Raw genomic sequence first — 23,111 nt, 5'->3', positions numbered from 1 at the left:
ACCTAGTATGGAAGATATTGACAGCCCTGGTCGGTACATGAGCTATTCGAGCATACAAAACAGATTATCATTTGAAGGTTTATAGGTTGGCACTTGCAAATTTACTTGGAACGGTAGGTAAATACCGCATATAGGAAGGTATGATGGACTCATATGGAACAACTTTGGGGTTTATGGAAGTGGATGCACAAGCAGTATTCCTGCTTAGTACAAGTGAAGGCTAGAAAGAGACTAGGAAGCGACCAACTAGAGAGCGACAACAGTCATAAACATGCATTGAGATTAACCAACATTGAATGCAAGCATGAGTAGGATATAAATCACCATGAACATAAATATCGTAGAGGCTATGTTGATTTTATTTCAACTACATGTGTGAACATGTGCCAAGTCAAGCCACTCCAATCATTCAAAGGAGGATACCATCCTATCATACTATATCACAACCATTTTAATTTCCATGTTGGCACGCAAAGTAAACATTATAAACTCCTAACTAATTAAGCATGGCATGAGTAACTATAATCTCTAATTGTCATTGCAAACATGTTTCATTCATAATAGGCTGAATCAAGAACGATGAACTAATCAGATTTACAAAAACAAGATAGGTCGAGTTCATACCAGCTTTACCTCATCTCAATCATTTCATCATATATCGTCATTATTGCCTTTAACTCGCACGACCGAACGGTGTGGATAATAATAATAGTGCATGTGCATTGGACTAAGCTGGAATCTGCGAACATTTATTCAAAGGGGAAGACAAGGTAATATGGGCTCTTTGTTAGATCAACAATAATGCATATGAGAGCCACTCAACATTTTCATCGTGGTCTTCTCCTCTCGACCCCCAAAGAAAAGAAAAGAATTTCAAAGAAGCACACTGAAATATTTGGAGTTTTTGTTTTTCTGAAGGAAGAAGAACAAGAACGAGAAAAACTATTTACACGGGAAAGCTCCCAACAAGCAAAGGAAGAACGAGAAATCTTTTTGGGTTTTCTACTAATTTTACTACTACTAAGCATGCATAGAAAGTAAACTAGCTACAACTTTTTTTTTGATTTTTCTTAAGGTTTATCAAACACACAAGAAGAAAGTAGGAAAAGAAATAAACTTGGCATGGATAATACAATGAAAAAGTATGAGCACCGACAACTGAAATGAGTGTGTGAACATGAATGTAATGTCGGTGAGAAATACGTACTCCCCCAAGCTTAGACTTTTGGCCTAAGTTGGTCTATGCGCACAGATCAAAGTAGTTCTCTCCGATGTACTGAGGAGGATTCTGGGGGTTCCACTGGTTAGCGAGCTCCTGTGGATCCCACTGATAAATAGACTCCTGGTATGGATCAGGTGATGGCTCTGGCTCGGGAGGTGGGGATCGTGTCCCCTCCTAGTACGCATGAATGTCCGCGGGCAAAACAATGTACCTTCCTGAATGCATATCGAACAAAACAGGTGCAGGCAAGGTAATAATCTGAAAAGTATTCTCGCTAAAGGTTATAAATAATTCTCTTTTCCTCATCATGTTGAATAAACTTATGTGCTACCATGCTGTCATAATCTAAATATATAGTGGGTAGCAGTTTCTCCTCTTTTTCATAGTGCCTAATGGGTATCTCAGTGTTTATCAAGGCAGGAGGTGAAGATGCCTCCGAAAATAGGACCCGTTGTACGGTTCATACTCAACCGTCTAGCACCCATAGCGCCCAAACTGTAAGTTCTATCTCTATGTAAAGCGTGGCATAAAATGGCAAGGTCAGGGGCACTAAGGCCTCCACTCTCTCCACGACCAATTAAACATCTAACAGCAAATAATGAGTAATAGCGTAAAGCAGGAACGTATACTAGACACTCTCGCTCCTGACACCCCTCTACCTTCCCCTACGGTGATTTCATGAATAAGGCCTTCCACATCGCTAGGACGTGGTTCCTCGACGCTACCTTCATAAGGTAATTTAAAAACCACATAAAAGTCATAAAGCGTCATTTCTTTGTACTCATCATATAAGTGAAAGTCTACCATGGGTGGTGATTTCCTAGCATGAAAGTGAAAATTATGCACGAAAGTATTAGTGAGTAAGAGATACTGATTACACCGGTCAAGGTGGAAGTCGGCGATGCCTGCATTCCCAGTCAAATAATAGAAATCATCATAAATCCCGGTTGCTTGTAAGAATGCATCACATGGCCATTCGCACGGCCAAATTTCCGCGGCGCGAGGAAGATTATACTTAGGATTTTCCTTCTCCTCATTTTCCTTGTCCTTCGAACCCCGGCTCGAGGAGCCTCTCAACAATCTCCTCAACATTTTCTTCCTCTGAAAATTTCTGAAATTTTTAGTGACTCAAAATAAAAGTGAACCCAAACTCAAAACAATTGATATCAACTACTCCTACAAGTGCCTAGAGGCTATATCATGCATCAAAACTACTTTGGACCATATAAATTTGACATGCAAGCTCAAGAACATGGTCACCACAGCAGCAAAAATTCGCAATGAATAAAGCACTAGAAGAAAAACTATTTGGACCATTGGAGGAGTCACATACCGAAGAACAATCCCCCAAAGCAGTTTTGTGAATGGAGATTTGAGCAAGGAGATCGAAAATGGCAGCAAGATGAGCAAGAACACGAGTTTGAGCAATGGAGTGGTTTTTTCTGGAGGAAGAAGGAGTGGATGGGTGCTGGAATAAGTGGAGGGGGGCCACGTGGGACCCACAAGGTCAGGGGGCACGCCCAAGGGGGTGTGTGCGCCCTCCACCCTTGTGGCCAGCTGGTGAGGCCCCCTGGTGTGTTCTTTGCACCAGAAATTCTAAAATATTATATAAAAAATCATATCCAATTTCCAGGGCATTTGGAGAACTTTTATTTTTGGGACTTTTTTTATTGCATGGATAATTCAGAAATCTGACAGAAAATACTATTTTTTCTTTATTTAATCTAAATAACAGAAAGTAAAAGATGGGTATAGAGAGTTTTGCTTTCTAAATTCATCCATCTCATGCTCATCAAAAGGAATCCATTAACAAGGTTGATCAAGTCTTATTAACAAACTTCTTCCGAATGACATGAAACCGGAGAATTTTCGAATAACACTAGGTTACCTCAACGGGGATATGCACGTCCCCAACAATAAGAATATCATATTTCTTTTTGACATTAGGAAGAGGGAATTCAAAACCTCCAATAGTAATAGTTGTAATTTTTCCAATAGAATTGATACTATGAACTTGAGGTTGTTTCTTAGGAAAGTGTACCGTATGCTCATTACCATTAACCTGAAAAGTGACATTGCCTTTGTTGCAATCAATAACAGCCCCTGCAGTATTCAAAAAGGGTCTACCAAGGATAATCGACATACTATCGTCCTCGGGAATATCAAGAATAACAAAGTCCGTTAAGATAGCAGTTGATTTATCAGCCATTTGCAAGGAAATTTCAGTATATGTCAACTTATTTAATTCAAGTCTACGGTACAAAGAGAAAGGCATAACACTAACACCGGCTTCAAGATCACATAAAGCAGTTTTAACATAGTTTCTTTTAATGGAGCATGGTATAGTTGGTATTCCTGGATCTCCAAGTTTCTTTGGTATTCCACCCTTAAAATAATGATTAGCAAGCATGGTGGAAATTTCAGCTTCCGGTATCTTTCTTTTATTAGTAACAATATCTTTCATGTATTTAGCATAAGGAGGCATTTTAAGCATATCAGTCAAACGCATACGCAAAAAGATAGGTCTAATCATTTCAGCAAAGCGCTCAAAATCCTCATCATCCTTTTTCTTGGATGGTTTAGGAGGAAAGGGCATGGGTTTTTGAACCCATGGTTCTCTTTCTTTACCATCTTTCCTAGCAACAAAGTCTCTCTTATCAGAACGTTGATTCTTTGATTGTGGGTTATCAAGATCAACAATAGGTTCAATCTCTACATCATTATCATTACTAGGTTGAGCATCGACATGAACATCATTATTAACATTATCACTAGGTTCATGTTCATCTCCAGATTGTCTCTCAGCATTGGAAATAGAAATATCATTGGGATTCTCAGGTGTGTCTATAGTAGGTTCACTAGCATGCAAAGTCCTATCAGTTTTCGTTTTCTTTTTAGTATGAGGACTAGGTGCATCAGTATTAGTTCTCTGAGAATCTTGCTCAACTCTCTTAGGATGGCCCTCAGGATACAAAGGTTCCTGGGTCATTTTACCACCTCGAGTCATAACCCTAACAGCATTATCATTATTTTTACTATTCAACTCATTAAGCAAATCATCTTGAGCCGTAAGTACTTGTTCTACTTGAGTTGTAACCATGGAAGCATGTTTACTAATAAGCTTAAGATCATTAATAGTACTATTCATATAATTACTCAGGTGATCAAGCATGTAAGCATTACGTTTCAATTGTCTACTAACATAAGCATTGAAATTTTCTTGTTTAATAATAAAATTATCAAACTCATCAAAGCATTGACTAGCAGACTTATTATGAGGAATATTACCTTCATCAAATCTACGGAGAGAGTTTACCTCTACTACCTGTGTTCGGGTTATCAAGACCATGTATTTCTTCAATAGGTGGTAGGTTCTTAACATCTTCAGCTTTAATACCTTTTTCTTTCATAGATTTCTTTGCCTCTTGCATATCTTCAGGACTGAGAAATAGAATACCCATTTTCTTTGGAGTTGGCTTCGGAGTTGGTTCATGAAGTGTCCAATCATTTTCATTACTCAATATATTATTCAATAGCAATTCAGCTTGCTCAACAGTTCTTTCCCTGAAAACACAACCAGCACAACTATCCAGGTGGTCTCTGGAAGCATCGGTTAGTCCATTATAAAAGATATCAAGTATTTCATTTTTCTTGAGAGGATGATCAGGCAAAGCATTAAGTAATTGGAGAAGCCTCCCCAAGCTTGTGGAAGACTCTCTTCTTCAATTTGCACAACGTTATACATTTCCCTTAAAGCAGCTTGTTTCTTATGAGCGGGGAAATATTTTGCAGAGAAGTAATATATCATATCCTGGGGACTACGCACACAACCAGGAGCAAGAGAATTAAACCATATCTTAGCATCACCCTTTAGTGAGAAAGGAAATAATTTAAGGATATAGTAATAGCAAAAATTTTCCTCATGAGAAATAGGGTGGCTATATCATTTAATTTAGTAAGATGTGCCACAACAGTTTCAGATTCATAACCATGAAAAGGATCAGATTCAACCAAAGTAATTAACTCCGGGTCGACAGAGAATTCATAATCCTTATCAGCAATACAGATAGGTGAAGTAGCAAACTTAGGATCACATTTCATTCTAGCATTCAGAGATTTTTCTTTATACTTGCATAGTAATTTCTCTAGGTCATCTCTATCCTTACAAGCAAGAATATCTCTAGTTGCTTCTTCACTCATAACATAACCTTCCGGTACCTTAGGCAATTCATATCTAGGAAGGCTAGTTCTAGCAAGTGTTTCAGGAGTTTCAGTTTCAAGCTCATCATCAGATTCAACAACATCATGTTGTATTACTCTAGCAATTTGTTCATCAAGAAAATCACCAAGTGGCGCATCATCATTATCAAGCAAGGTACTAGCATCATCATAAGCATCATTCATAGTAGAAGTAGCATCATCAATAACTTGTGACATATTAGAATTGATAGCATGTGGTGGTGTTGCAAGTTTACTCATAATAGAAGGTGAATCTAAAGCAGAACCGGATGGCAGTTTCTTACCTCCCCTCGTGCTTGAGGGAAATATCTTCGGTTTAGGATCCTTCAGATTCTTCATAGTGATAATATGATAATAATCCCAAGTGACTCAACAAATATAGCTATGCTCCCCGGCAACGGCGCCAGAAAAAGGTCTTGATAACCCACAAGTATAGGGGATCGCAACAGTTTTCGAGGGTAGAGTATTCAACCCAAATTTATAGATTCGACACAAGGGGAGCCAAAGAATATTTGAAGGTATTAGCAGCTGAGTTGTTAATTCAACCACACCTGGAGATTAATTATCTGCAGCAAAGTGATCAGTAGCAAAGAAGTTTAATAGTTTTGATAGTAGTGAGAGCAGTAACGGTAACAGTAACAGTGATAGCAGTAATTTTGTAGCAAGTGTAAGAGTGATAGCAGTAATTTTGTAGAAACAATATAAGATAAATTTGTAGGCATTGGATCGGTGACTTGTTGGATGATATTCATCATGTGACAGTTATAACCTAGGGCGATACGGCACTAGCTCCAGCTCATCGATATAATGTAGGCATGTATTCCGTAAAAGATAGGTGAAGTAGCAAAAGCAGGATCATATTTCGTTCTAGCATTCAAGGATTTTTCTTCCAGCTTAACTAACAATTTCTTAAGATCCTCTCTATCATTACAAGCAAAGAAGTCTCTAGCAGTTTGTTCATCCATAACATAGCCCTCAGGCACAACAGGCAATTCATATCTAGGGGGAGAATCATAATCTTCAATAATATCATCAGTTTTAGTAATTTCATTCTCTCTAACCCTAGCAAGTTGTTCATTAAGAAATTCACCTAGTGGCACAGTATTATTAAGCACAGAAGTAGTATCATCATAAGCATCATTCATAGTAGAAGTGGCATCATCAATAACATGCGACATATCAGAATCAATAGCAGGTGTAGGTGACGCAAGTCTACTCAAAACAGAAGGAGAATCAAGTGCAGAGCTAGATGCCAGTTCCTTACCTCCCCTCGTAGTTGAGGGAAAAGTCTTAGTTCTTTGATCTTTCAAATTCCTCATAGTGATCAACATATATAAATCCCAAGTGACTCAGAGAATAGATCTATGCTCCCCGGCAACGGCGCCAGAAAAAGGTCTTGATAACCCACAAGTATAGGGGATCGCAACAGTTTTCGAGGGTAGAGTATTCAACCCAAATTTATTGATTCGACGCAAGGGGAGCCAAGAATATTCTTGAGTATTAGCAGCTGAGTTGTCAATTCAACCTCACCTGAAAGACTTAATATCTGTAGCAAAGTATTTAGTAGCAAAGTAGTATGGAAGTAAAGGTAACGGTGGCAAAAGTAACAGTAGCAGTTTTGTAGCAATGGTAACAGTGGCAACGAAAAAAGTAACTTAGCAAAGATCAATATGTGAAAAGCTCATAGGCAATGGATCAATGATGGATAATTATGTCGGATGGCATTCATCATGCAACGGTTATAACCTAGGGTGACACAGAACTAGCTCTAGTTCGTCAATATAATGTAGGCATGTATTCCGAATATAGTCATACGTGCTTATGGAAAAGAACTTGCATGACATCTTTTGTCCTACCCTCCTGTGGCAGCGGGGTCCTATTGGAAACTAAGGGATATTAAGGCCTCCTTTTAATAGAGAACCGGACCAAAGCATTAGCACTTAGTGAATACATGAACTCCTCAAACTACGGTCATCACCGGGAGTGGTCCCAACTATTGTCACTCCGGGGTTGCCGGATCATAACACGTAGTAGGTGACTATAACTTGCAATATCGGATCAAGAACACAAATATATTCATGAAAACATTAAGGGTTCAGATCTGAACTCATGGCACTCGAGCCCTAGTGACAACCATTAAGCATAGCAAAGTCATAGCAACATCAATCTTAGAACATAGTGGATACTAGGGATCAAACCCTAACAAAACTAACTCGATTACATGGTAAAACTCATCCAACCCATCATGGTCCAGCAATCCTATGATGGAATTACTCATGAACGGCGGTGAGCATCATGAAATTGGTGATGGAGGATGGTTGATGATGACGATGGCGACGGGTTCCCCTCTCTGGAGCCCCGAACGGACTCTAGATCTGCCCTCCCGAGGAAGAACAGGGCTTGGCGGCGGCTCCGTATCGTAAAACGCGATGAATCCTTCTCTCTGAATTTTTTCTCCCCGAAAGTGAATATACGGAGTTGGATTTGAGGTCGGTGGAGGTCCATGGGGCCCACAAGGTCGGAGGGCGCGCCCCCACCCTTGTGGCTAGGGTGTGGGCCCCTTGCTGCTAATTCTTTCGCCAATATTTTTTATTAATTCCAAAAGTTATCTCCATTGATTTTCAGGTCATTCTGAGAACCTTTTATTCTACGCAAAAATAACACCATGATAATTCTGCTGAAAACAGCGTCAGTCCAGGTTAGTTCCATTCAAATCATGCAAGTTAGAGTCCAAAACAAGGGCAAAAGAGTTTGGAAAAGTAGATACGCTGGAGACGTATCACATGACAACTGCATCGAAGGAGATGGAGAGCGGGGGAGGAGGGAGGGGGAGGAAGACGGATCTGGCGAGGTGGGAGAAGCGGCGGATATGGGAACGAGAGGCAGGAAAACCTAGGGTTAGGTCACGGGCGCCGCGCGGGATCCATATATATCCACGGGGGGTCGGTCATGGCCCAGACCGAGGCGGAGTGGGGGGCTGACTGGGCCAGGCCCAGGGGGAGGGGGTAGAGGTGGAAAGGCCTCACGCAGGGGGGCCAAGGGCGCAGGGGCCAACGACTGGGCCAAGTGGGCCTTGCGCGGCCCAGCGAGCGCAGGCGGCCCGCAAGCCAGCCCAGCCCCCCCGCGCAACCGCAGCCACCCACACAGCTAGGGTTCCATCCACCCTAGGAGGTCCCGCCGCCGGCGACCTAGCCGCCACAGGAGAGGAGAGGGACGGCGAGCTGGGCGAGCAGGCAGCGCCAGCGGGAGGACATGGAGGCCACCGGCCCGGAGATCCGCAGCAGGGGGACAGGGCCTTGCGGCGGCGCCGCCGCCCCACCTGCACCCAAGGACGGCCACCCGAGATCTGCGGCGCAGGGAGATCGACGTCCACACGGGATGCATCAGAGCGCGACGAGAGAGAGGAACTAGCTGGACGCAGCTCAGCAGCCCATCCAACATATCCCCCAAGATCCGGAGGGGGCGGAGGCTCGTCGTTGTCAAACGACTCCTCGTCCGATGAGAGCGTCAGGGACCAGAAGCGGTTAGGGGTCACTGGGCTAGGAGGACGGCAGGGGGGAGACGCCGACGAGGCGGGCCACAGCGGCCCGGCGGAGGCGACCAGGGAAGGGAGGCACACAGGCGGTGGCAGCACGGGAAGGCGGGGAGAAGGTGAGTCCACCTCAGATCTAGCGGCCCCTTCCGCCTGGCAAGACGCGGATGGGGAAGGGAGAAACCAGCGCCAGGGGGGAAGGCCACGGCCCAAGGGGAGAGGCCGGCACCATCGGGCGGGGCAGGGGAGGAGGAGAGGAGGGAATGAGGGAGGATGGGGGCGCGGCCACCACGGCGTCGGCACAGTCACCCCCGAGGGGAGTGGGGAAGGGGAGGGGAAGGGAGGGGAGAGCGAATCCATCCTCACAACTTCTACACGTTCTCACTTCCCACCAGCACTTGGACTATTGCCTGCATCCAAAATGTTGAGAGTTCTATTCAGTGTACATGTACTGTGTACATGAAGCAAAGGGATGTACGTGGGGTTGAATAGTTGTGGGCTCCAACTTTCAAAAACCAGAAAATGGTCCATCTTTTCACGGAGATTACTTTCCGGAGCTCTGATGGAAAGAATAAGAGCTAGGTGAGGCTATGTGCCACACGCTGTGGTGCCTACGAACGGCTAGCTGTAGGAGCTGAAACTGGGCCGACCCAGTGTCCAGCTGCCTTGCTGTGCTGATGTCATAGTGACATTATGCATGTTAAAAAATAATAAGATTACATTTTTATTTATATATCGTAATATTTAAATATATACAATACAAAGAGCACTTCATAAAGTTTTTATCAAAATGTTAATCATGCATTAAAAAATTAAACTCATAAGGAAAAATGTTAATCATGTGCACGAGAAATGTTTGTTATATTAAAAAAATTCACGTGTTTAAAACACTGTTTGTGACATTTGAAAAATGTTCATACAATATATAAAAAATGTGTCATACAATCAAAAAAAATGTACATGCCATTTAAAAAATGTTTGATGAGTTTCCAAAATGTTTATCTGACATTGTATTAAAAAGGTACACAATGCAAAAATATGTTCATACAATATACAAATTGTTCCGCACCACTAAAAAACGCATGTGACATTATAAAGAAAAAATCCAATGCTTCAAACAAATGTTCGTAACTTTTAATAAATGTATATACAATGTAAAAAAAAGTGTTCACGTTGATTACTTTTTATTTCCATTAATTTTTTTACAACTTGTATTTGAAAAATGGTACCACTTATTCAGAAAAGCGTTTTAAACATGTATTTTAAAAATTGTACATCAAGCATTGGAAAAATATCCAAAGTGTATCATAAAAATGTTTCATGTGTGCTCTAAAAATGTATATTAGGTACTGAAAAAGACATGCGTGAAAAACAACAAAAACTGACAAAGAAACAAAAAGGAAAAGAAAAAAGACCAAAGAAAAGGAAGAAAGACAAGAAAGAAACATGCAAAAGCCAAGCATAATAAAGAAAGAGAAACCGAAATAACCAATGAGAAAAGAAAGAAAACCAAAGTAAAATAACAACAAAAAGGAAAACCAAAGAAAAGTGGTGAAAAAATAAATCAAACCAAAGAAAAAACAAAATAAAACGAAAAAGAAAACCATAGAAACCCAGACCTACAGCAAAGAAAACCAAAAAAGCAATGAGAAAACAAAAAAATGGAGCAAGGTGAAGAAATAAAGGAAAACACGAAAAATGGTGGAAAAACAAATATAAACCAAAGAAAAAGGAAAAAAGGAAACAGGAACCTACAGCGCCTAGCGAAGGAACCTTGCTACTCGGCCAAGACGTTGCCCATAGACGATTCCTATTAGGTATCGGTACGGGCGACATATACCCTGGCGATAAGAGCTCCCCTAAAAAAACTCAATATCGAACTCTTATTGCATCAGATTGTCGGTGTATTGCAAAGCCTCGATCACGTAGGTTGCCCATGTATCCTCAACCGATCGCTTCAAGTCCTGTTAAAATATTCTCAAAAAATCTCTCTGATGTATTCAAGTCCTGTTCTTTTATTGGTATTTTCAATTTCAGATCATTTTGAATTCTTTTTAAAATTAAATAATATTCATGTAACTATAAAATGCATACAATATTGAATTTTTAATTTAGAAAATATGTGCTCTTTTATGAAAAGTTATTAACTTTTTAAAACATTCTTACAAACTTGGGAAATGTTCATACAATAAAAATATTTAATAATGTATATAATTTTAATTACAACATAATAAGGTCATAAATGTTTAAGGCTTTGCTCATTTTACAAATGTTCAAAAAACTTCAAAACATTTTTAGGTTTTTTTGAATGGCCCCGTTTAGATAGTATTACTATTATTTTATTGAAAAATAAGTAAACAATACTATAAAAATCCTTGATAAAAAATGCACTAGTTTTGATAAATCTTGATGCTTGAAAGGAGTGTTGATTTTTTTTAAAAAAACTCCTCATGAATTTGTGAATGGTTATGAATTTAATGGGTGTGAAATTTAGAAACAATGTTTTTGAATTGAAAAAAAATTCATGGCTTTTAAATGTTGGATTTTTGTAAAAAGACCGTGAATTTTAGAAACGTCTTGAATTCCAAAATATTTGTGAAACTAAAAATGACAGTTAATTTTGAAAAGCATAAGGAAAAAGAAACTCGTACAGGAAACATGACTTGTCGTGGATATATTGACTTTCCCCGAAAAATAAGGAAAAAGAAACTCGTACAGGAAACATGACTTGTCGTGGATATATTGACTTTCCCCGAAAAATGAGGAAAAAGAAACTCGTACAGGAAACATGACTTGTCGTGGATATAATCCTGACAGTACTACGAGTGTAGAAATGTGGAGGCAATCGTATTTACCGAGCGGTAGAGGTGGGAGCATGCGCGAGGAATTATACAGGTTCAGACCCTCTTCGGTAGAGGTGATACCCTACTCCCGTGATGCTCTTAACTCTTGGCATAAGGTACAAGGCGTGAATGTTCAACGCTTAGGCCGGTGCTCCCCTCCCGGCTTATATATAGTGTGTTAGGAGGGGGTATGTAATGGGCTCATATTAATTATGTTTATGACCTTAGGTGTGGGTGACTGCTCCCTGGCATTTACTACTGGTAATTATCGTATTTAACTAGATTATACCATTGTTGTGTAATTGCTGCCTTCAAGGCGTCGTGGGTGAGAGGTATCCTAGGTAGTTGGCGACTACTGGGCTAGCCAACTGCTCACGCCGTCTCCCATATTGACTGTTGGGTCTTGCCGTCAGGCGGCTCAAGATCCGACTATAGGGACTTAGGCTAGTCTTGAGCCACCCTTCTTATTCTTGTTTTTTTTTTTTTGCGATGACCTCCTTATTCTTGTTGGGCTGACGATGATGCTCCGTGGGCCATGGTTGCCGTATCCTAGATGGGTCCTGCCGTCAGTGCGTACCATGAAACCGACGAATCGTCCTCGAGTCTTTCTGGACTACGACGCGCGGAGCAGGTTGAATTTTCTCGCTGTTACGGCCGGTGCCGTACGTGCGAAGCACGAGTCAAAGTCGATGGGTGTGGGTTCAGAATAAACGGCAAAGCGTGGAAAACACAGCAGCTGCGTCTGTGCTTTCAGAACTGAAATTTTTGTTTGGATAAGTCGATTTTAGATGAAGGGAGCAGCGCAACCCCGAGCTCGAGTCGGAGACCCTGACGCATCGTCACCGGCGAGGGATCACCGGGAACTCGCTAGAGGCGGCGGCGTCGGCGTCGTCGCCGGAGGGCGGAGGCGTGGAAGAGCCTTGACAGTTGGGGTTGGGGGCTCGCGGAAGTCGTCGATCAACTTGCTCTGGCAAAAAACAAGAAAGCTTGCTCTGGCAATGTTGGACCGATCCGGACCGAGGAAATCCCGCCCGTAGCCTGTGTTTTGTATTATCCGTTGGGGATTTCCAGCTGAAGGCAGTAGTATATCTCATTGCTGGATCTGGCCCCATGCATGTCGTCGGCCGGCCGTGCCCGTGCGTTGACCCGGCGGCTAAGATCGACTACCGAGATCCAGATGCCGCGGGCGACAACTTGCGTCCATTATTAAGACTCCTATACATGAAATTCATGGTGACACGTACAAGTAGTTGGAGCTCGTTTTCAAACGGAGGAGAATCAATGGAGGGCGTGCTGTCCTGTCCATGTCGGCGCCGACGAAATTTCGTGCAAGTGCATCGTGTATTCTTATGAGCAGTGCAAGGAGCGTGCGTGCTGTGCTGGCCTCACCCGGCCGCGACGTAATCACCCTTGCTAGGTAGTACTTCCTTCGTTCCAAAATAAATGACTCAACTTTATACTAACTCTAATATAAAGTTGAGTCATCTATTTTGAAACGGAGGGAGTACGTGTTTACCACTTTCTTCCAGAAACATTGCTTTCACCAGTCCGAACAGTAACGGTAAGTCAGCAGAGATCGAACCACGCGTACGTGCTTCTGCTGAGAGCATCTTCAACCGCCGCCGAACGCGTCGCGCGCTAAAAAATACTTTGCAGTACGCCCATTGCCTGAAAAAGCGCGGCGGACAGCACTGGCTCCAGCAGCCGCAGCTAAAATTTAGCGCGCGCGTAGCTCTAGCAGGCGCGCTAAAATGCAGCGCGCGTTATCACATGAAACATTGCATACATTTTTTTAATAAAAACGATACATAGATATTTTACATAGTTCATAGCATAGATAGATAAAACTACAGTGCAACTACATACTACGGTGCAACTAGATGAACCGTGGTGCAACTACACCGTACTCCAAGTCGTCCTCGTCCTCATCCGGACTGGTGTTGTCCGAGGTATCGATCCACATGTCATCCCAACGAGGATCATTATCCCTAAATTTCGACACCCCACCTGCCTCAACGATATCGCATTGCGATATCGCCAGGGCCTTCTGCCGACGCCTCTCCAACCGCTCCGCGAGGCGCTTTGCCGTCCTTTCCGCCCAGAAGGCGTTCTCCGCCGCGACGTCCTCCGGGTGGCGCCGACGCCACTCCGCCATGGCTCGCTCGTCCTCCTTGGCAACGAGGAGGCGGCGCTGCCGCCGACGGTGCTTCGCATGGTCCTGGTCCGTGATAAGACGAGGCAGAGGGGCGACGTTCTGCGCCTGCTCGCGCGTGAAGACGTCGTGGAAGTTCATCTGCGCCGGCGGCCTCTCTAGGCGCCACGCCGCCGTGTCGTACGCGCGGGCGGCCTCGTGCGCGGTCCGAAACGTGGCGAGGCCGAGTCGGACGTCGCTGGACCGGATCTCGGCGTAGTAGGTGCCGCCGGGGCGCTCGCGGACGTCGTGGTAGCCAGACGATCCACGGCGGCGCGGCGGCATGGTGGCGCAGTGGTGGCGGGGGCGAGGAAGCGGCCAGAGCGGCAGAGTAGCGGGGGAGAGCGCGCGTGGCAGTGTGGAGGTCGCGTGGCGAGCGCGGCAATTTATAGGCGTGCTCGAAGCGGTGCGTCAAATCTTGCGCGCGCTGCCGCCTTTTCCCGCGCGCACGCAATCGTTTCCCGCCGCCCCTGTAGCGCGCCAAAACGTCCCGCGCGTGTTAAGGTGAAAGTTTACCCCGCGCGCGTCTTTTGGCGCCGCTGTTGGAGATGCTATGAGACGTCCCACATCACCACCATTTGGTGCATCCTTGTCCGACTACTTGCCCTTCATATATAATAATACCAATATATATTTTGCAGCAGTATCCTCTTTATTTATTTATTTTGCGGGAAAGCAGTATCCTCTCTCGTTTCACTACTTCAGCAAAGGCAGGCCTTGGCAGCTAAGCCGTGGAACGAATATTTTTTGTGACCGTTTAACTGGCGGCCAGCAGCGCATGTGACAAGAGTAGTATTTTTTCGGATAGTTGACCGGCGGCTAAGCTGGCGCGGTCTGGGCGAAATTTCGTGCAAGTGCAATGAGCTCCCATACGCAAAAATATGTCCACATGATTTATATTACTCTGTGCAAAATGTATACTGTACTCCCTCCGGTCCGTAATAAATGCCGTAGTTTTAAATTAATGTCAGATCGAGAGGAGTATCATATATATCTATATCTATACCACTATATAGTGTGTCAATAGCTTCAAATATTAGTCGTTGGATATGCCCATCTAACGGTTAAGAGAAGACAAATCCGAGCATTATCATCCGTTGGATATAGTTTTCAACTCATAGGATTCTGCCACGTGGCCTTCTAACTAAACCCCCAACTCTACCATCTCATGTTCTAGAAGCATCTATTCACATGCTTATCTGATACTCTAATAAAAAGAGACTAGAACAATCTAGATTCTATAGAGGTAAGAACTAAGTTGGATCTTGTCCAATACGATTCTAGGAAAGAAAATACATATTCAAATGTATTTTTTCATGCTTTTTATATATATTTAAATGACGTGCAAAGCACATATAAATTTTTTTTTTGGAACGTAGACGCTATACGCGTCTGGCTTTAAATTAATAAAGTCGCGAAGGCAGCATCCAAGTTTGCATAACGCACCACATAACCAAAGTCTCAACAGGCCACACCGGCCACGCACATAACATAAACATAGTTCAAATGACAGGCCCCAACCAAATCTAACACACATGCTAGCACGTACAATTTACTATGTATATATGGTTTCACTTTAGAAATGTTGAGAGTTCTATTCAGCGTGCATGTACTGTATACATGAAGCAAAGGTGTGTGCGTTTTTTTTTGAGAATTCTCGCCAGTTTTTATTAAACCAACAAAATGTTTGTGGGTACAAGGTTTTGGTCGTGAGGCATGCCCAGCCAGACATGACGACCAACCGAAAGACTACTAGCAAACTTGGCGAGATCATGAGCCTCGAAATTAAAATTTCTACGTTCAAAAACAAAATTGCAAGAAAGAAAAAGACTCTTCCGTTTTGATATTTCGTGTAGGATCGTTGCATGTGGCCCTCTGCTTCCGGAGTTGATGTCCGCTATCACCCCCGACAATCATTAGCAATCCTTAGCCTGTGGATGTTGAGGTCTTCTGCCAGGGCCATTGCTTCTCTGCACGCATAAACTTCAAGGATCAAAGGATCCGTGATGCCTCTGAACACAACAGCCGAAGAGCCGAGGTATTCTCATGTGTGATCCCGACATATTGCTGCTGCAACACCCACATTACCATCACCAGAAATGGCCCCGTCCGCGTTGATCTTTGCTACCCCCTCCTCCGAAGGAAGCCATCGAGGAGCAGTCGCTGATTGTGACACAATTATGCTCGCCTGTCTGGACTGTTTAGGGATAGTTTGTAGCTCCTGAAGATATGAGTTCACAAAGGAACTAGTTTGTTGTGGACTCTGGAAAATGTTTTCATGGATCGCCTTACGCCTTGCAAACCAAATAGCCCACAGGGTCACAGCCATTTTTGTGAACTTTCCATGATTCAAAGTGTCATAAAGATCAAACAGCCAGTGCTTGGCACTTGTCTGACCATTCTCCCTCATTTTGTCCACAATCTCCTCGTCTGATAGCGCCCATGTACACCTAGCCATGGTGCAAGAGACAAGAGCGTGTCTCCATGAATCTTCCCCTCTGCACAAAGGGCATGCGTCTTCCACTGACATGTTTCTGTTTCGAAGAACATCCGTTGTCGGTAACGAATGCCGTGCCAATCTCCATAAGAACACTCGAACTTTGGACGGAACATGCAACTTCCAAAGAGAGCTCCAGGCCTTCTCTTCTGATGAGGTTTCTGAAGGGCCCGTGCGTCCTTCTAACCAGCTCTCCCTTTCTATCTTGGTGCTAATGATCATTCGGTAGACTGAGCTAACCGAGAAATTACCTTTCTTATCCGGGTACCAAGCCCATGAGTCAGGAACATCTCGCATGCATACAGGTATTTTTAGGATTTCATCCGCATCCACTGGCAAGAATATGCTCCTCACTAGATCTTCATTCCAGGACGCCACCGCTGGAAGGAGTAGCTCATGCACCATGCGTGGTGGGTTGGCAACCAGCGATAAGATCGGTCTACGTGATGCCTTCTTAGGTATCCAATTGTCTGCCCATATACCTGTACTCTGGCCATTGCCAATTCTGCTGATGATCCCTTGCTTCATAATGTCCCTACCTTCCAATATTGCTCTCCAGATTGTGATGGCCTAGAACCCAATTCTGCCGTGAGGATGGTTCCATTTGGATAATAAGAGGCCTTCAAAATCCTAGCACTCAGGGAGGTTGGCTCCTGAAGAAGTCTCCACGCCTGTCGCGCCAATAAAGCCAAGTTAAACAGCTCAAGATCTCTCAAGCCCAAACCTCCCAGATACTTAGGTCTTGTCATCACCTCCCAAGAAACCCATGCCGGCTTTCGTTTGCCCTGTTTGCAACCCCACCAAATTTTTCGAATAATGGCATTTATGTTCTCACATAGCCCCCTGGGGAGTTTGAAACATGACATTGAAAAAACAGGTATAGCCTGGGCGACGGACTTAATTAGCACATCCTTCCCTCCTGCTGACAGTAGTTTGCCCATCCATCCTTTTACCTTCTCCCAAATTCTATCACTTAAATATTTGAACGTCCCCTTTTTGGAGTGTCCTACATCCGTAGGCAGCCCCAAATATTTGTCACTCAACAATTCATTGGGAACATGAAGATGGCCTTTCACTGCCGATCTTACAATTTCAGGACACCCCTTGCTGAAAAATATAGAGGATTTCTCTCTATTTATTCTCTGTCCCGATGCCGCACAGTATGTCTCCAGTAGATTTGATACCTCTTCCGCTCCATCAACACTGGCCCTGAAAAACAGCAGGCTGTCATCCGCGAATAATAGGTGGTTTACTGACGGTGCCGTCGGTGCCACCTTAATTCCGCCGAGCTGGGATGACTGATTTTGTGATTTCAAAAGGCACGAAGGGCCCTCTGCTGCCAACAAGAACATGTATGGAGAAATAGGATCTCCCTGCCGAATACCTCTGGACGGTTTGAACTCCTCCAGTTTCAAGCCATTAAATAAAATTGAGAAAGAGACTGAAGGTACCATGTTCATAATGATGGAGACCCATGGTGCTGCAAATCCAAGTTTCTCCATAATGGCTTTGAGGTAACTCCACTCAACTCTGTCATAAGCCTTCATCATATCTAGCTTCAAAGCACAAAAACTGTTATTCTTCGAACGGTTTCTCTTCATAAAATGTAGACACTCATAGGCTGAGATTATGTTATCTGTGATGAGCCTCCCCGGGACAAAGGCCGATTGCTCCTCTGATATGATATCAGGTAAGATCTCTTTGAGGCGGTTTGCAAGTACCTTTGAAGCTATTTTGTAAAATACATTACAGAGGCTGATGGGTCGGAACTGAGTCAAAAGTGTTGGATTTGCTACCTTTGGTATTAAAACCAGCAAAGTATCATTTATGCATGCTGGACTTTCTTCTCCCCTTAGTATACCAAGAACTGCATTGGTGACCGAGACCCCGCATATGTCCCAGTGTCTCTGAAAGAAGTGGGCTGGGTACCCATCCGGCCCGGGAGCCTTTGTGGGAAACATTTGGAAGAGTGTCGTTTTCACTTCCTCTTCCTTATATGGAGCCATGAGACTGTCATTCATTTCATCTGTCACCTTTGCTGGTACGTGTTGCAACACCTCTTCCATCCCCTGAACCCCCTCCGAGGTATATAGGTGCTGATAAAACTGCCATGCCATTTGTTGCATCTCGGTTGGGTCATCCGTGAGCTGTCCGTCCTGTCTCTGTAGAGACTTGATCAAGTTTTTTCTGCGTCTCATCGATGCCCTGAGATGGAAAAAGTGTGTATTCTTGTCACCCGCCGATAACCAATCTACTCTCGACCTCTGGCGCCACATCAACTCCTCTCGGAGGTACAGCTCGATCAGGCGATCGTTTATCTTCGCTTCAGCGGCACTCGGGCCGGTCCTGCCATCTATGTTTCTTAGCCTGTCTAACTCTTTTTTCAAGCTTCTGATCTCTCCTCGCACACTACCAAAAGTGTGTTTGCTCCACTCTCCCAGATTGCTAGCCAGTGATGCTAGCTTTGCTCGTACAGCACTCGCAGATGGGTTTTGGCAATTAGGATCCCAAGCCGATCTCACTGTTTGCTTCAACTCTGCATGAGAGTCCCACATAACTTCGTATCTAAAGAGCTTTTCTCTCACTTGTTGCACCGCCGTGGACTCCAACTTCAAGAGAATTGGAGCGTGATCAGAGGTCGCCGCCGTAAGGTGTTCCACCGCTGCTCCCTGGAACAGAGAGTTCCAGTCTGCCGTAGCTAGGGCTCTATCCAGCCTCACCCTGGTGTAAGTGCCGCCCGTCACTTTCTTCTCGAAGGTCCACATCCTTCCTTGGAAACCCAAGTCATTCAAACCGAAAACATCTACGGCATCCCGGAAGCCTTGCATCTGAGCTTGGCATCTTTGGCCTATGCCAACATGTTCTTCCTGTCTTAGCACTTCGTTAAAATCACCAACACAGACCCATGGGAGGGGGCTATGAGCAGCCAGCCCCTTCAGGGTGTCTCATGACATTTGGCGAAGATGTGTTTGTGCCTCTCCATAGAAGCATGTCAAACGCCATGGTTGCAAACCAAGGTCACAGATTTTTGCGTCAATATGGAACCTCGAGTAGCCCAAAATTTCCACCTTTATTTCATTATTCCGAAAAAGAACAAGGCCCCCGCTTCTACCAGCGGAGTCAACAGCAAAAGATGAATCAAAACCTAAAGTGCTTGCTAGACTTTCTGCTCTATCCCTCCCTATCTGAGTTTCAATTATACAGAGCACTTTAGGGGCAAACTTTACCGCTAACTCGCGGAGCTCTTGAACTGTCGGGGCGTTGCCAATACCCCGGCAGTTCCAACTTAACAAACTCATTGCGCCCGGCGGTCCTCCGCCAGGGAGGCCGCCGATCTAGCATCATAGTTTTTGCCCTGAGGGAGGGTCTTCTTGAGCAATCCAGCAGGGTTCTTCTCATTTTGCAGGGTTGGTTTAGACCTCTTGGGGTCCTGTTTTGGAGGCGGGCTAAGAGGCGTATCTCCACCTTTTGTCGCTGGCACTATCTCCAGACCCGTACTGGCCATCGGGTTCTGACTCTGCAACACCTCATCGGAGTTGCGTTTACGGTTTTCATCATTCAACTCCATATCAACATCCGATGGCTCCTCAGCTCCTACGCTTTTCTCCTGCCCGTTGCTGCCCTGACCTGCTTCTTGCCTTCTGCCCCTCTGGTTGCTGTTACGGCGTTTCGTCCCCCATGCAGTAGTAGCTGGAGCACGCAAATTCTTGAAGATCAGCGCCGAAGGAGGGTGAACTCCATCACCGTGTTCCTTAAACTCGTGGCCCATCATGCCACAAACTTGGCACCAGTCGGGAAGACGCTCGTATTTTACTGCAAATATCTGCCGCTCTCCACCACGGATCAGAGACGTTGCTTTCTTCAGTGGGTTGCGCACATCTAACCTAATCCTCACCCGGTAAAAATTGCCCTCAAAATCAAAAGATGAGGGTTCCGAGTCCACAAACTCGCCCAACATTGCTGCTAGCGCCTTCACCTTGCCATGATATGCTATGGGCAGATCAATGATCCTCACCCAGATTTCAAACTTGAATAGTTCGATGGATGTGAGCTTCAAATAACCATCATAGGGAACAATGATCACAGGGTTACCCCTGAAGTGCCACGGTCCCCCCTGGGTGACTCTCTCCCAGTCCCCTAAGCAGTTGAACTGCATCTGGAATAGGTTATCTTCTAGGGTTTTGATCTTCACCGGTCTTGCTAGATCCCAAGCAGATCGCATGTTTCTGAAAAACCAGTAGGTACTGAAGCCCTTGTCCATGTGCACACGCGCCAATACCATCCATCTGAGTTCTTCCTCCGCAGGGGCGTCGTCGTCCTCAAAGATCACGTCGTCAAGATCTTCTTCCTTCAGAGCCAGCTCTTGCATGATATCCTCCAGCTTCCCCTTCCCCTTAGCTCCTGATCCAGAAGCGTCCTTACGGCTCGCCATGACCTTGTCTCAGAGATTGGATCGGTCTCCCCTCCAGGAAAACCGAAGATACGAGAAAAACCCTAACCCCACCTTGACGCTGGCGATCTACCCGGGCCCTAGGGTTGGCCGGGCAGAGGTAGACGGGGTCGTGGAGGGGAGGGACAGTAGATCTCAACGTCGCCGGTGGCGGACGAGAGGAAACAGGAACCCTAGCGAGAGGGACTCTAGGTGTTGGCCACTAGTTGGCCCTGCAGCATATTGCGTGCAGGGCTATATGCTGCCGATGTGGCGATCAGGTTAGCAAAGGTGTGTACGTGGGGAGGGTTCAATGATTGTGGCCTTGTGGGCTCCAACCATCATAAGCCAGAAAATGGTCCATTTTTTCACAGAGATACTTTCCGGAGCTCTGATGGAAAGAATATGAGCTGGGTGAGGCTATGTGCCGCCCGCTGTGGCGCCTACGAACGGCTCGCTGCAGGAGCTGAAACCGGGCCGGCCCAGTATCCAGCTGCCGTGCTGTGCAGACGTCATATTGACATTATGCATGTTTTAAAAAATGATATTAATTTTCTATTTAAATTCTTTAATTTTGTTTATATTTCGTTATATTTAAATATATACCACACAAAGAGCACTTTATACAGATTTATAGAAAACGTTAATCATGCATTAAAAATACTAAACTCGTAAGGAAAAATGCTAATCATGTGCACGAGAAACGTTTGTTATATTAAAAAATGTCACATGTTTTAAACACTGTTTGTGACATTTAAAAATGTGCATACGATATATAATTTTTTTTCATACAATCAAAACAAATATACATGCCATTTAAAAAATATTTCATTAGTTTCCAAAATGTTTATCTGAAATATTATTAAAAACGTACACAACGCAAAAATATGTTCGCACAATATACAAATTGTTCTGTACGACTAAAAAACGTACATGACATATTAAAGAAAAAATCCAGTGCTTTAAACAAATATTCGTGACTTTAAAAAAATGTATATACAGTGTAAACAAAATGTTCACGTAGGTTACTTTTTATTTCAATTAAAAAATTTACAACTTGTATTTGAAAAATGTTATCACATATTCAAGAAAGTGTTTTAAACATGCATTTTAAAAATAGTACATCAAGCATTTGAAAAATATCCAAAGCGTATCATAAAAATGTTTCATGTGTGCTCTAAAAATGTATATTAGGTACTGAAAAAGACATGCGTGAGAAAACAATTAAAAACAACAAAGAAACAAAAAATAAAAGAGACCAAAGAAAAGGAAGAAAAACAAGAAAGAAACAAGAAAAAGCCAAGTATAATAAGGACAGAGAAACCAAAATAACCAATGAGAAAACAAAAGTAAAATAACAACAGAAAGGAAAACCAAAGAAAAGTTTTGAAAAAATAAATCAAACCAAAGAAAAAACAAAAGAAAACCATGGAAATGCAGACCTACAGCGCCTAAAGCAAAGAGAAAACAAAAAAAAACAGAGCAAGGTGAAGAAAAAAGGAAAACCCAAAAAATGGTGGAAAAAACAAATATAAACCAAAGAGAAATAAAAAAAAAGGAAAAACGTACCTACAGAAACCTACAGCGCCTAGCGAAGGAACCTTGCTACTCGGCCCAAACGTCGCTCATAGGCTATTCCTATTAGTTATCGGTACGGGCGACATATAACCCTGGCGATAAGAGCTCCCCCCCAAAAAAACTCAACATCGAACTCTTATTGCATCAGATTGTTGGTGTATTGCAAAGTCTCGATCACGTAGGTTGCCCATGTATCCTCAACCAATCGATTCAAGTCCTGTTCAAATATTCTCAAAAAATCTCTCTGATCAATTCAAGTCCTGTTCTTTTATTGGTATTTTCCGTTTCAGACCATTTTAAAATCTTTCTAAAATTAAAATAGTATTCATGTAATTATAAATGTATACAATACTGAATTATTTTTAGTTAGAAAATGTGCGCTCTTTTATGATATTTTATTAAAATTTTAAAACATTCTTACAAACTTGGGAAATATTCAAAAAATAAAAATATTCAAGAATAAAAATATTTCGTAATGTCTATAATAATAATAATTATTACATAATAAGGTCATAAACTTTAATGCTTTGCTCATTTTACAAATGTTCCAAAAACTAAAAAAAAGGTTTTTTTGAATGAC

The 23,111-nt window shown here is 43.4% G+C and overlaps 1 protein-coding gene across 1 annotated transcript; it reads right to left on the bottom strand.

Moving 5' to 3' along the window:
* Positions 1 to 13,712: 13,712 nt before the first annotated feature.
* Positions 13,713 to 16,485, bottom strand: LOC109748234 (uncharacterized). The gene is made up of 2 exons (XM_020307270.2): positions 16,331 to 16,485; positions 13,713 to 14,424 (listed from the first exon to the last, which is right to left on the bottom strand). Exons 1-2 carry the CDS (start codon positions 16,483 to 16,485, stop codon positions 13,713 to 13,715), a joined length of 867 nt encoding a protein of 288 aa, XP_020162859.2.
* Positions 16,486 to 23,111: the final 6,626 nt, after the last annotated feature.

The sequence above is a fragment of the Aegilops tauschii genome, chromosome 4 (genome assembly GCF_002575655.3).
Source record: "Aegilops tauschii subsp. strangulata cultivar AL8/78 chromosome 4, Aet v6.0, whole genome shotgun sequence".
Classification (NCBI taxonomy): domain Eukaryota; kingdom Viridiplantae; phylum Streptophyta; class Magnoliopsida; order Poales; family Poaceae; genus Aegilops; species Aegilops tauschii.
Note: the sequence above shows the minus strand (reverse complement) of the source record. Positions and strands in the feature narration are given on the sequence as shown.